The 11,790-nt window shown below is 65.9% G+C and overlaps 5 protein-coding genes across 5 annotated transcripts; 2 read left to right on the top strand and 3 right to left on the bottom strand.

The window, feature by feature from the left end:
• Positions 1-516: 516 nt before the first annotated feature.
• Positions 517-2,730, bottom strand: EMIHUDRAFT_413872 (hypothetical protein). The gene is made up of 7 exons (XM_005771218.1): positions 2,708-2,730; positions 2,441-2,497; positions 2,059-2,366; positions 1,916-1,985; positions 1,352-1,782; positions 1,094-1,213; positions 517-1,021 (listed from the first exon to the last, which is right to left on the bottom strand). The coding sequence occupies exons 1-7, from the start codon at positions 2,712-2,714 to the stop codon at positions 821-823; spliced, it is 1,194 nt and encodes a 397-aa protein (XP_005771275.1). The 5' UTR covers positions 2,715-2,730; the 3' UTR covers positions 517-820.
• A 759-nt stretch (positions 2,731-3,489) lies between these two features.
• Positions 3,490-5,135, bottom strand: EMIHUDRAFT_102336 (hypothetical protein; the record flags this gene model as incomplete). The annotated part of the gene is made up of 2 exons (XM_005771217.1): positions 3,490-3,782; positions 4,490-5,135. The coding sequence occupies 2 exons, from the start codon at positions 5,133-5,135 to the stop codon at positions 3,490-3,492; spliced, it is 939 nt and encodes a 312-aa protein (XP_005771274.1).
• Positions 5,136-7,066: 1,931 nt separating this feature from the next.
• EMIHUDRAFT_355587 (hypothetical protein) lies at positions 7,067-8,434 on the top strand. Its single transcript, XM_005771216.1, has one exon. The coding sequence runs from the start codon at positions 7,085-7,087 to the stop codon at positions 8,222-8,224; it is 1,140 nt and encodes a 379-aa protein (XP_005771273.1). The 5' UTR covers positions 7,067-7,084; the 3' UTR covers positions 8,225-8,434.
• Positions 8,435-9,361: 927 nt separating this feature from the next.
• EMIHUDRAFT_209455 (hypothetical protein) lies at positions 9,362-10,351 on the bottom strand (the record flags this gene model as incomplete). The annotated part of the gene is made up of 4 exons (XM_005771215.1): positions 9,362-9,511; positions 9,634-9,720; positions 9,832-10,251; positions 10,328-10,351. 4 exons carry the CDS (start codon positions 10,349-10,351, stop codon positions 9,362-9,364), a joined length of 681 nt encoding a protein of 226 aa, XP_005771272.1.
• Positions 10,352-10,517: 166 nt separating this feature from the next.
• On the top strand, positions 10,518-11,579 carry EMIHUDRAFT_436176 (hypothetical protein; the record flags this gene model as incomplete). Its single annotated transcript, XM_005771214.1, has 5 exons — positions 10,518-10,832; positions 10,899-10,992; positions 11,064-11,143; positions 11,227-11,341; positions 11,411-11,579. Coding segments are annotated over 5 exons (772 nt in total), but the record flags the coding sequence as incomplete, so codon positions are not given.
• Positions 11,580-11,790: the final 211 nt, after the last annotated feature.

Here is an 11,790-nt window from a genome sequence, read left to right as displayed (position 1 = left end):
GGGGGGGGGGGGGGGGGTCCGGGGTTCGGCAGGGTTTCCCCCTCGACGCGCAGCAGCGGGCTGGGAGAAGGTGTTTGCGATTGCCATGCGTGCAGGCTGGGCGCGCCGGAGAGAGAGCTGCAGTGTGGCAGCGGGGTGGGACATGGTGATCCTTAACGACGCGCCGGCGGTCGTTTCCCGGCGCCGATGCAGTGTGTGCGGGGCGGGCGCGCGCGCGAGAGAACCGAGAGCAGCAGACAGGCGGTGCTCGATGACCTCTATGTGCATCAATGTACCGTATGACCTCTTCTGAGCACTTCCTTCTCCCCGCAATCCGCCATGAAAAATCTCTCTGCGCCACATACGTCGCACACTCATAGTCATACGCCCGTCCTGCGGTGTGCGGATGGCCACACGCTCGGGCACATCGCCATCGGAAGCACCGCCCAACGCCCCAAGCGCGCGGTGTTCGCTGAGAGACGCCGGGCCGAGCGTTTGTGAGTATTGCCGCAGTTCGCTCTCGAGTCTCTCGCGTCTCGGCATAGAGAGGTTAGAGCATGGTGATCTCGCGGAAAGCTCCTTCGAAGACCCCGCTACACGACCGCAGCGTCACAGGACAAAACAGACACAAGGGGGGGTGCGGGTGGCATGCACAGCGCGGCTGTAGGTGTGCGCGGAGCGACCGCGAGAAGTGCGCTGTTTGCTGTACGAGCCACCCGCGCTTCGCGCAGGAGCGGCTCTGCGCGCGGCAAACGGCCACACTGGGTCTTGCGATGCGCGGAGAGAGAAGCGGCCAGCGTGCTTGGGGGTGGGCGGTCCTAGGCCGCCGCCGGCCCCCACATTAGATAAGGTCGGCCACGTTCATTGGCATCTCGTCAATCTGCGTGTTGTAAAACTGCTCGATCTCCCTCAGCGTGCGCACGTCGTCGTTTGTGAGGAAGTTGATGGCGACACCCTTGCGACCAAACCGGCCGCCCCTACCGATGCGGTGGATGTAGTTCTCGCGGTTCGTCGGCAAATCGTAGTTGATGACGAGCGAGACCTACGTTCTCAGCAGTGGTCTTCAAGGCGCCCGGAAAAGTGGAGTGGGGGGAGCGCTGGCGCGCAGCTGCGCCTGCTGCACATCGATGCCTCGTGCGAGCACATCGGTGGTGATGAGCACGCGGCTGCTGCCCGAGCGGAACTCCCGCATGATGACCTCGCGCTCCTTCTGGTCCAAGTCGGCGTGGATGGCCTGCGGCAATTAGTGAGGACGGGGGGTGGGGGGGTCGAGGCGCGCGCGCGCGCGCGCGGGGGGGGGGGAGGGGGGGGGAGGCCAGGCGAGGAGTGAGGCGAAGGAGAGGGCGGTAAGCGTGGCATCGGGCAGACGCGCCGAGCACGTGAAGTCGCGCGCGTGCATCTTCTCCGTCAGCCACTCGACCTTGCGGCGCGTGTTGACAAAGATCATCGCCTGCGTGATGGTCAGCGTCTCGTAAAGGTCGCAGAGCGTGTCGAGCTTCCACTCCTCCCGCTCGACCATGACGTAGAACTGCTTGATGCCGTCGAGCGTCAGCTCGTCGCGCTTCACCAGAATGCGGATCGGGTCGCGCATGAACTTGGTGGTCAGCTCGAGCACGTCCGTCGGCATGGTGGCCGAGAAGAGGCCGACGTGCACCGTCGGCGGCAGCTTCTGGAAGACGTCGTAGATCTGATCCTTGAAGCCGCGCGAGAGCATCTCGTCCGCCTCGTCGAGGACGAAGTACTGGATGTAGTCGACGCGGAGCGCGCGCCGGTTGATCATGTCGAACACACGGCCCGGCGTGCCTGGAGCGGAGGGCGGGTGGGCTCGATCGCACCTCCCCTCCGATCGCTCCCCCCCCCCTCCCTTCCCAGCGGAGCGCTCCGCTGGGGACAGCCCAAGCGTCGCCGCCCTCTCCCCACCCAACCGCGGGCGCACCGACCACCAGCTGCACGCCGTTCTGCAGCTTGCTCATGTCCTCGCGCACGTTGGTGCCGCCGATGCACGCCTAGCGGGGCGCGAACGGAGGCCCTGGAGGCGAGCCGGCGCCTGCACCGGGCGGCTTCTCGCACAGGGCGCACCATGGTGGTGATGCCGAGGTAATCGCCGATGGCCATAACGACCTTGACGATCTGCGTGGCGAGCTCGCGCGTCGGCGCGAGGATCAGCGCCTGGCAGTCGCGGTTGGCGATGTCGATGTTCTGGAGCAGGCCGATGGTGAAGGTGGCCGTCTTGCCCGTGCCCGACTGCGCCTGCGCGATTGTGTCGCGCATCATGATGAGCGGCTTGATGGCGCGCTGCTGGATCGCCGACGGCTTCTCAAAGCCGTAGGCGTAGATGCCGCGGAGGAGGTCCTCCTTGAGGCCCATGTCATCGAAGCTCTCGATGACTGCAGGGTGGGTGCGGCCGTCTCTCAGCGGCTGGCCGAGTGCCGGAGGGCCACCGCCGCGGGCGGATGCGCACCCTCATCGTAGTTAGTTTCGACGGTGCCGTCTTCCGTCACAATGGTCTTTGTCTCCTCTGTACGTCGCGGGGGGGGGGCGGGGGCAGAGGTTCAGACAGAGAGAGGCTGCGCAGAGAGAGCGCGGTCACGCAAGGCCGGCCGCGCATGCGGAGCGATGCAGCGGAGCCCGGAGCGCTGACGCCGGGGGCGCGTCGCTCCAACGACGTCTCGACTCACTGCCCATGGCGGCGCGACGGGCGGCGCCGGCGCGGCGCTACGTGGCTCACCAGTCATGTCCAGCCTCGATGCCCTTTGGGGTGCGAAAAGAATTTTCGCGGCAGGGCGGCGTCGCTGAACGAGGCAGACGAGAGCGACGCGACAGAGGAGGAAGCGACAAGAAAGAGAACGACGAGAGTGGGACGACCGCGAGGTGGCATGAAGGTTGCAGCGAGAATCGGCGAGAGACTGCGAAGAGAGATAGGAAGAGGCGGACGCCCAAGGGTGGGCGACGGCTAGCGCACCACACTCCGCACCTTAAAATCCCTGTGTGGTGGCGGCGTGCCGTCCTCCCATCCCTCCCTTGGGTTGTCAGCTTGATTTCTTTATTTTCCCCTTCTCTCCCTTGGCTTGTCTGTTTTATTTCTTTCTTACTGTGGAAACTTAAATTTCCTCCATTGTACCCATGCGGAGCCTTTTATTTTATCGATATTGAGACGCCCACAGCCACACCGCCACGGGGCCACGTCGCACGTGCACGCCACAGCATGGTGAACACTTGAACAACGTTGAGGATTTCAGCCGACACTAGCGCACCGCCTCTTTCACATCGGGCGCATCTCAGTGGACCCCTCTGCAAGTGCCCGCCGTTCTCCATGGCGCGCGTAGCTATGACAGGGACCGCGGCCGCGGACCCGGCGGCGGACGGGGCTGGCGCGCAAGCGCCGGCCACCGTCGTGCCGCCGGGGATGCGCAGCGGACGCTGGAATAGCTCCGATCGCGCGCAACTGGAGGACGCGGTGAGTGTCGCAAGGCTGTTCGGTGCGTCTTGTGTCAGGGTGATAAGGCCTGGCTACGCGACCATCGAGGTCGACCTGAAGCACGAGAAGGCCGCGGGCGACCGCGAGTCGGTGCAGGCGGCGGAGCGCTCGTACATCGAGCGCACCGCGCCGAAGAAGAAGGAGCCCACCAAGGAGCAGCTCGCGGCTCGAGCCGCGGCACGCAAGGCCAAGAAGGACCGGCAGAAGGCGCGCCGGGCGACGGAGGCTGGCGAGCGCGCCGCGAGCGAGGCCGAGCGCGCGGAGGCCCCGCGGGCGCAGCTGCGCGAGAACATCCAGTACGTGATGGCCGGGCTGCGGTCTGCAGCTGCGCAGGCGCGCAGCCAGGCCGGGTCCAAAATGGGGGTCGAATACTCGCTGCCCCCGGAGAGGGACGACGGGTATCGACGCGGCCCCAGCAAGGTGTACGCCACAGTTCCCCAGGGGACCGTGGCGACGACCGTCGCCTCGGACTGGCTCGCGAAAGAGCTGGCCGAGCACGGAGAGATCGATGCGGCATACCGCGACCGCATAGTCATGCACCTGATGACGGCCGCCGGCGCCTCGGCGCCGGCCGACGCCGTGTTCAGGTTCACGGCTGGCGACGCGATGCAGACCGAGGACGACGACGAGGACGCTGACCGCTCCGAGGATTATTCCGACGACGGGAGGGCGTCCGACTTGTAGCTGGCCTCACCCATATCTTACCCTCTGCCCCCCCCTCCTGCTACCCCCCAGGCTAGATGGTCACAGATAGCCCCACACAGCCCCTTACCCCTTCACCCTCGCCTCGCTGCTTGGTGTTTCTGAACACGTAGACGACCACGCTGTGGGGGTTGTGTTATAGGAGTAGGAGTGGGGGGTGCAGGTTGCTCACCCACGGCACCGGGCCGGTGCTTGCACTTTGAATGCCGTGGGGCTCCTGCCCGTGTCCCGGGCGTGGAGATGCGAGGGTCGCCCCCCCTTGCCCCACCACTTTGTGTGTGTGGAGACGTTTACCTTACCTTACCTTACCTTACCCCTCTGCCGTGACACCCGGGGGCGCCAGCGCCTTGCCCAGTGACAGCGCGCCGCGCAGCCAGTTGGGCACGGGCACCGGCGGCGGCTCCAGGTCGGTGAAGCCGAGGCCCTCGTACAGCCGCCGCGCCGGCTCGTTGTCCGCAAGCACGTCGAGGCTCAAAAACTCGATGTGCATCTCGGCTGCCAGCTCCTCGGCGGCGTCCATCAGCCGCCGGCCGATGCCCTGCCGGCGGAAAGCTTCGGCGACCCAGAGGTTGCGGATGAGCAGCCGCTGCGGAAGCTCGGGCCCCATGGCGCGCCGGCCCTTGCCGGCGGGCAGCGCGACGCAGTCCACCGTCCCAATCACGGCCAGCTCCGCGGCGCCGGCGTCGGCTGCGATCAGCACCCTCGCCTTGTCTCGAATGGCCGAGCCGAGCCGCGCCTGCACGCGCCGCCTCCGCGCCACCTCTGGCTCGAGAACCGCCACCTGGCCCAGGAAGCCCTTTGAGCCCTGCTCGACGACAAACTCGACGGGCTTGCGCACGCAGCAGAGCGCCTCGCAGTCGCCAGGATCCGTCAGGTTTGCGGCCCGGATGACCACGCCCAAATGACCACGCCCGGCCGCAGCCAAAGAGCACAGCGCGATGGCAGAGCGCGCTGCGAGCGGAGCGGCGGTCAGCATATATATAAATGTTGTTTTCGCGCGACTTGGCCGACAGTAAAGCGGCCAGTTTCTTTTGAGAGCGCCTTCGTTGTTAATAGTAGAAAGCCCTGAGTTATGTGTACGCCTACTCAGGGTGTGTGGCAGCCAGCTGGCTGTGTGTCTTGTGAGCCTGTTTGTGTCTGTGTGTCGCTCGTGCGTGTCGTCATCATCTGTCTAGCGTCCACCCATACCGCGTTGGTGTCCAGTCCGAGCCTGGCTGTTCTTCACCTTTCTACCTACCTACCAGTACAAACCCAATGGTCCCTTGAGCGGTCCGTCGTTTCTTTTTCTCTTAATATCAGTCTTAAACTCTTTATCAAAATCACTGTGACACACAGTCAGGTGAGCATAGGCTGACAGCGAGGCGCGAGTCGTGCGAGTCTTCTTCTCGTGAGAGAAAGTCCGAGCTGTACCGCCAAAAAACGGTAATTAATGGTGGGTGGAGGGATCTCTGCTGCCGCGGCGCCCCTGCCGGTGCGAAGGCGCCCGGCGGCCGCGCGCTTGGTGCCCACGCCGACCGGCTGCTCTCGCGGCGCCGAGGCGGTACCGCTCCGGTCACGTCTCGCGCGCTGCGAGGTGCCTTTTGGCATGTGAGCGCTGGCTAGAGACGCCAGGAAGCTTGTCTTCCATGTCGCGGCCGGGGGCGTGCGGGCGGGCCCGCCGGGCTCGGCGAAGCTCCGAGCGGGTCTTCGAGCTCGCTGCCTGCGACGAGCCAGCATGGCTCGTCGCTGAGCCAATCCTTGTCTTAGGGGACCCCTAGGGTTCTGAGGGCCGGATTTTTTAAAGAGCTTTTAAGAAGTGAGGAGGTTTGGGGGCTTCAATTACCATTTAAGAGATTGCAGGCAGGGGGGGTCCTCTTTTAAGACCGTTCAAGAAAATCGGCCTCACCAGCACGCGTCGCTGGGTTCCGCGCCGTTTAGCGTTTTCTCCAATACTGCCGTTATTAGGTGGCACAAACCCGCCTCTGAAGACACATCTGTAAGTCTGGTGCACTGGCAGGAGCCCATAGAGACTCACATAGGGGACGCGTGCTAGCTGACTGTAGCCAGCTTCCCGGGCTCCGGCGTCTTCCGGGTCGGAGCCTCTTCCGGACGCCATCGACCTCGGGAGCTCTCCCGCACCTTTTAAGCGTTTAAGGCCGTTTAATGATTCGGCGGCCCAGCAGCTCTTAAAACCTGCCTAGGCAGGTTTTGAGCCGTTTAAGCCGCAGGCGCCCCAGGGCCCACCCTTTTAAGCCTAGGGGTCCCTAAGATCCTTGTCGCACTGGCCACCTCGGAAGTATGCGCTGGCTTCGACGAGGCTGCCCGTGAATGGAGCGAAGCCAGAGAAGTAGGCTCGTACATGTTCAGCTCGTTGACGCCGAGCGTGCGGACCGCGTCCGCCTCAAGGTGCTTGGCCTCACGCAGTGTCCACGGGGAGGATCTTGGTGCCGGCGTGCGGCGACTGCGAGAAGTAGTCGAGCTCGTCTCGCTCGCGCATTGCCATGACGCGCTCGAACTCTCCGCGTCACGCCGGGCACCGCTTCTGATCCCACGCAACGGCAGCAGCAGCCCGCTTTGCCATGCTTGTGCGAGGCGCTCCCGCCTCCAGCATGTCTGCTGAGCGGCCCAGTTGTTGCTGAACCGCTCGGATAGCCGCTCAAGCTTGGCTGCAGCCGCCTAAGAGTCCTCCTCGCCGCTGCTGCCATCGGAATCGTAGTCATCGGTATCCGGGTCGAAGGGAAGTCAAGCTGGGTGATCTGTCTCCTGGCCTGCTCTCGCTTTGCCGAGCCCCCCCCCCCCCCCCCCCGCCGCGCCCCCGGTGGTGGTATGTTGGTATCACTTTTGCAATGCCGGCGAAACGAAGAAGGGGCGAGCGCGGAAGGTCGGCGGCACCCCGGGACGCACAGGAGGCGAACCCAAGTTCTTCACGATCCCGACAGATCCCCAATGCGGGCCCCTTGCCTCCTCGCGCGATCCGTGCCCCGCGTCGCGACGCGGCTTGGCTCGCCGAGCATGCTGGACGCGCTCGACGTCGCCGATATCGCGTCGCAGGTTGCCAACGCTGCGGCCGCGCCGCCGCCGGCCTACGAGGGAACCGCAGCCGTCGCACCGCTCGCCTCAGCATCGGCTGGCTTCTCCGATCTCGCCGAGCCGGCGGCTGCCGCGGGGTCGTTTGGCCTCGCCGACCCCCTGGTCGTCTTTGGGGGCGTCGTGGCCGGCGCGGCCTTCATCATCCTGTTTGTCAACACGCTTGTTTCTCTGCTCGAGGGGGAGTCGGCGGCCAGCGCCGCCGCCGCCGGGACGCCCGCCGGAGGCGCGGCGAGCGCGCGGGCTGGCTTCCTGCGCCGCAGCGCGGCGCAAATCTTCAGCGGCGGCCTCGAGAACCTCCAGGATTCGCCCGTGGGCTGGCTATTTGGGGAGGCCTCGCCGCTCTACTCCAACGAGCCCCAGCGCCCGTCCCCACCAGCGCCGGCCTTCGGCCGCATGGGGACCAAAGAGGCTGCGCGGAAGGGGCGCAAGGGCTTTGCGGCGCCCGCCGCTGCGGCGCCCGCCGCTGCCGGTGTTGTCACCCCCACGGCGCGGTCGCCCACTTCGGTGCAGGCTGCAAGCCAGCCCTTCGGCGGGCGCTTTGCATCGGCACCCGTTGCCACAGTGCCAACTCCCGCCCCCAAGCCCTTGGCGGGACGCCCGGTCTCGGCAACCGCCGCCGTGGCCATCAAGCCCAAAGCGGCGGCGGCCCCCAAGCCAGCGCCCGCCGTCCCCGCCGTCTCTGCCGTCCCTGCCGCTGGGATGCCCAGCGTCCCAGCGGTAGCGGCCGTCCTTGCCACGCCAGTCTCCGTCACTCCCGTCGCCACTCCCGTCCCAGCCACCCCTGTCACTGCCACCCCCGTCACCGCCACCCCCGCCACCTCCGCCGGCGCCGTACCAGCCACCCCCGAACCAGCCGTCGCTGTCCCCGCCAGCAGTGAGGCTGCGGTCGCGGCGCTGGCGGATCGTGTGGCTGCGTTGACGGAGCGAAACAACCAGCTGGTCGAGCTCTACCAGAAGCTGCAGGGGGAGGTCGCCGACCTCCGCAAGAAGGAGTGAGGCGCCTCCCACTACCGGGCGCCACGCTTGCATCGTGCCGTGCCTCCTCCCTGCGCTAAAGCCGAGGGCAGTGCCGCCGGCGCGGAGGCGGGATAGATGGATGCATCTTGCGTCGCGGCGGCCTCGTCCCCTCGAGGTTCCGTCGACCATTGGCGCGCTGGCTCGTTGTCTCACGCTGACCCGTTTCAAGGACCCGCGCGGCGGCACGCGAATTTTTTTTTAAACGAGAAACCCCCAACGCACACACACAGCCTGCTGATTCACAGCTCACAGGGTCACGCAGCGGTCAGACACCACTCACCAGAGTCCAGACACACAAAGACTCCGGACTGTGCGGACACCCCGTGACACACACGACACTCGAGGCACACTCACACACACACGGCACGCACGAGACGCACAGGGCCTCGCCCTCGGACAGGGACAGGCTCAGGCACACACACACAACTGGTTGGGTAGTAGTCTAAGTTCTGAGCCTCGCGGCTTAACGGGTCTAAGTGTGGCTAGCCACGCTGGAGTGCTTACGCGGTCTAAGATCAGCGGGAGCCTCTTACACCGGCTAAGTCGGCCATGGCACGCGATATACGGCGCTGGCGCCCAATTTTTCTTCGCCTGCGCGGCGGGCGATCGATCCTCCTCATGCTCAGCAATCGCCGCCTCAGCATCCTCCTCTTCCGATTCTCGTTGCTGCTTCTTGAGCGCACTTCGGCGACATCTAGCCAAATAGTTCTCACAAATAGCCTCAAGCTCAAACAAACGCATGTCAGAGAAGCCTGTGTATGCTATAGGGCCTTGTTGGCAGCAGCCAGCTTGTTGCGCTGCTTCGTTGCGATGAGCTGATTGGGATCGCAGAAGTGCATGCCAAGCACCGCCACGATCTTGAAGCAGAACACATCGCAACCGCATCGTCCGCACTGCCATCGGCATGCCGCGCCCGCCGCTTCGCCGCAGCCGCCTTAAGGCACGCATAGCGGCAGCACATGGTACGGTGCGCGTACTTGAGCAGGCGTTGCGCGCCGCAAGTAGCGCACTGGCCCTGGGAGACGGCGATATGGCGTCGTGCGCGGCACACGCTGGTCGGGACCGCGTCCAGGTATTTTTCGGGTAAACCTGGACTTTTGCAGGTATACCCGGGTTTTACCCGGAGTTGGCCTTATGTCGTCTAAGTTCATGGCCCCCGGCCTTCCAGCGTCTAAGTCTGAGCCCGGCTCTCTTCTTCTTCTTCCCCTTCTTGCCGGTGTCGCCGTCTTTGGGGTACGTGCGCTTCGCGAGCGCGTCCTGCATCGCCTGCAGGGGGGAGCAGGCAGGAGGGGGGGGGGGGGGGTGCAGGGCGTCAACGAGGCGGCGAGCCTAGCCCCCTCAATCCCCCTACCCCCGGGGCGTTCGCGAGCCTGCGCTCCCTTGCCGACGTCGGCGTCCGCCTGAGCCTTGCCCTCCTTGTTTGCGCACCCGATCCTCTCCGTCTCCTCCATCGCCGTGCCGACCTCAATGATGAGCTGCGTGCGAGTGAAAGGCGCGGAGTGGGCAGAGGGAGGAGAGGGGAGGGGAGGGAGGGGGGCGGGCGAAGGGAGTGGGAAGGGGGGTGAGGGGAGGCGGTGGCGCATCACCTGGTCCAGATCGGAGAGCTCCTCGTTCTTGGTGCCCAGGCTGCCTGCCGGCGCGTCCTCGGCCTGCTCGCCGCCCGACTTGTAGAGGTTGGCCTTGCTTTGCACGACTCGCTTCGTGTGGACGATGAAGGCGGTCGTCGCGGGGAAGGTGGTGACGCCAGCGAAGGCCTCGTGCGTTTTGATCTGCGGGATGATGCCCTCGCCGGCCTTGTCCCAGACCGCGCCCTGGTTGTACGTGCGCTCGGGGTCGCCGGAGTAGCCCATCTTGGACGTCAGCCAGGCGAGCGGGCCGGCGGCGGCGACTTGCGTCAAGAGAGCCACGTCGCGCTCGTAGGTCCACTTCATTTGCTTCACCTCCTTCTCGGCCTTGCCGTTGGTGGCGGCCGCAGGGGTGGGCGCGGGTTGCGCCGCGGTCGCGGCCTGAGGAGGGGGCGAGGCGAGGCGGCCGTCAGCAGAGGGGCGTGGGAGGGGTCTGGGGCGAGGACGCCGACGTCACCTGCGCCTCGGGCGTCGTGCTCATGAGTGTGCAACGGTTCTACACTTTCGGCCCCGATCTGTCGGGTCGCCAACGGTCTACACTTTCGACTGGCCCTCCACACTTGCGAAAAGTGTGGAAGCAAGTGTGGAACCAAGTGTAGATCGCTGCAAAAACCCTCTGTGTGTTCACCTTTTTGGCGCTGAGGATGGACTCCTTCAGGTTCATGGCCTCGATGGCGGCCGACTCGGCGCTCGAAAGCCTCAGTAGTGCTCAGGACCGGGCAAAAGCGGCGGCGGCGGAGATGGCGGCAGCGGGCGCGAGCGTGGGCAGCGACGGATTCACGACGATGGCGAGCGGGCTCACGAGCGGGGTGGACCGCGTGCGTGCGGCGGGCGACTCGATGGCGAGCATCGACCTCTCCAAGCTCGAGGCCGGCTCGATCGTCTCCGCTTGCTCCTCCCTCACACAGGCAGCTAAGGAGTCGGTGCGCTCCACTGTCGAGGCGGGCTCGTCCTCGCTGCAGGCTCTTCCTCGCACTAGCCGGCTGCACCGCGCCTTTGAGTTCTGATCGACGTCGCTCTTTGGGTAGGCGGCTAGCCTCACGGCGACGAGCGCGAAGCTCTCCGACCCGAAGGCATCCGACGACGGCTCCGAGTCGGGCGGCGAGGAGCTCCGGCAGACGGGCACTCTCGAGCGACTCGGTGCGAGGGCTCCACGGTTTGCACGGCGTCTGAGCTTGCGAGGCCACACGTAGGCTTCCTCGCGCGGCTCGGTCTGCATCAGGCCGGCCGCGCGTCCGAGCAGGAGAGGCTCGTGCCGTCGTCGCAGGCAGAGGCAAGCCAAACTTAGCGCGGCCCGGACCACCGCTGCCGCAGCCTCGTTTTTCACACCGTCTTCAGTGCGCCACAACGCGTCAGGCGATGGGCGGCAACAGCTGGGACAAGGTGCGAGGCCTGCAAGACAGCTTGCACGGCATGGGCTCGAGCCTTGGCTCCGGCCTCACTGCCCTCGACCCGAGCGGGTACCTCGGAGGCCGAGTAGACCTTTGGTGCGGCCCCTCCCGCTGACCCGCCCGTGACACACCCGCGACGCACCCCGTAGGCAACAAGCCGCGCGAACCCGAGACAGCGTTCGAGAGGCTCAAGGCGTGTAGCTGCTGCCCCGGCCTCAGCTATCGGCAGCGGCTGCTCGGCTCAATCCTTTGCTTCGCGTTCGGCACCCTCATCTCCCTCTCCGCCCTCAATTCGCTCGGCTCCCTCCTACTCGGCAAGCCCCCCCCCCCCCCCCCCCACCAAAGAAACACACACACACACACACACACACACACACACACACACACACACACACACACAAACCACCACCACCACCACCACCACCCATCCACCCCCCGGAGCCCCGCCAAACACACCACCGCGAAGCCCGCCACCACAACCACAGGGGCCGCCCCCGCGGACCCCCGCCGCCCAACCCACCCCACCCCC

Source organism: Emiliania huxleyi (assembly GCF_000372725.1).
Source record: "Emiliania huxleyi CCMP1516 unplaced genomic scaffold EMIHUscaffold_39, whole genome shotgun sequence".
Taxonomy (NCBI): domain Eukaryota; phylum Haptophyta; order Isochrysidales; family Noelaerhabdaceae; genus Emiliania; species Emiliania huxleyi.
This window is presented reverse-complemented; position numbering and strand designations above follow the sequence as displayed.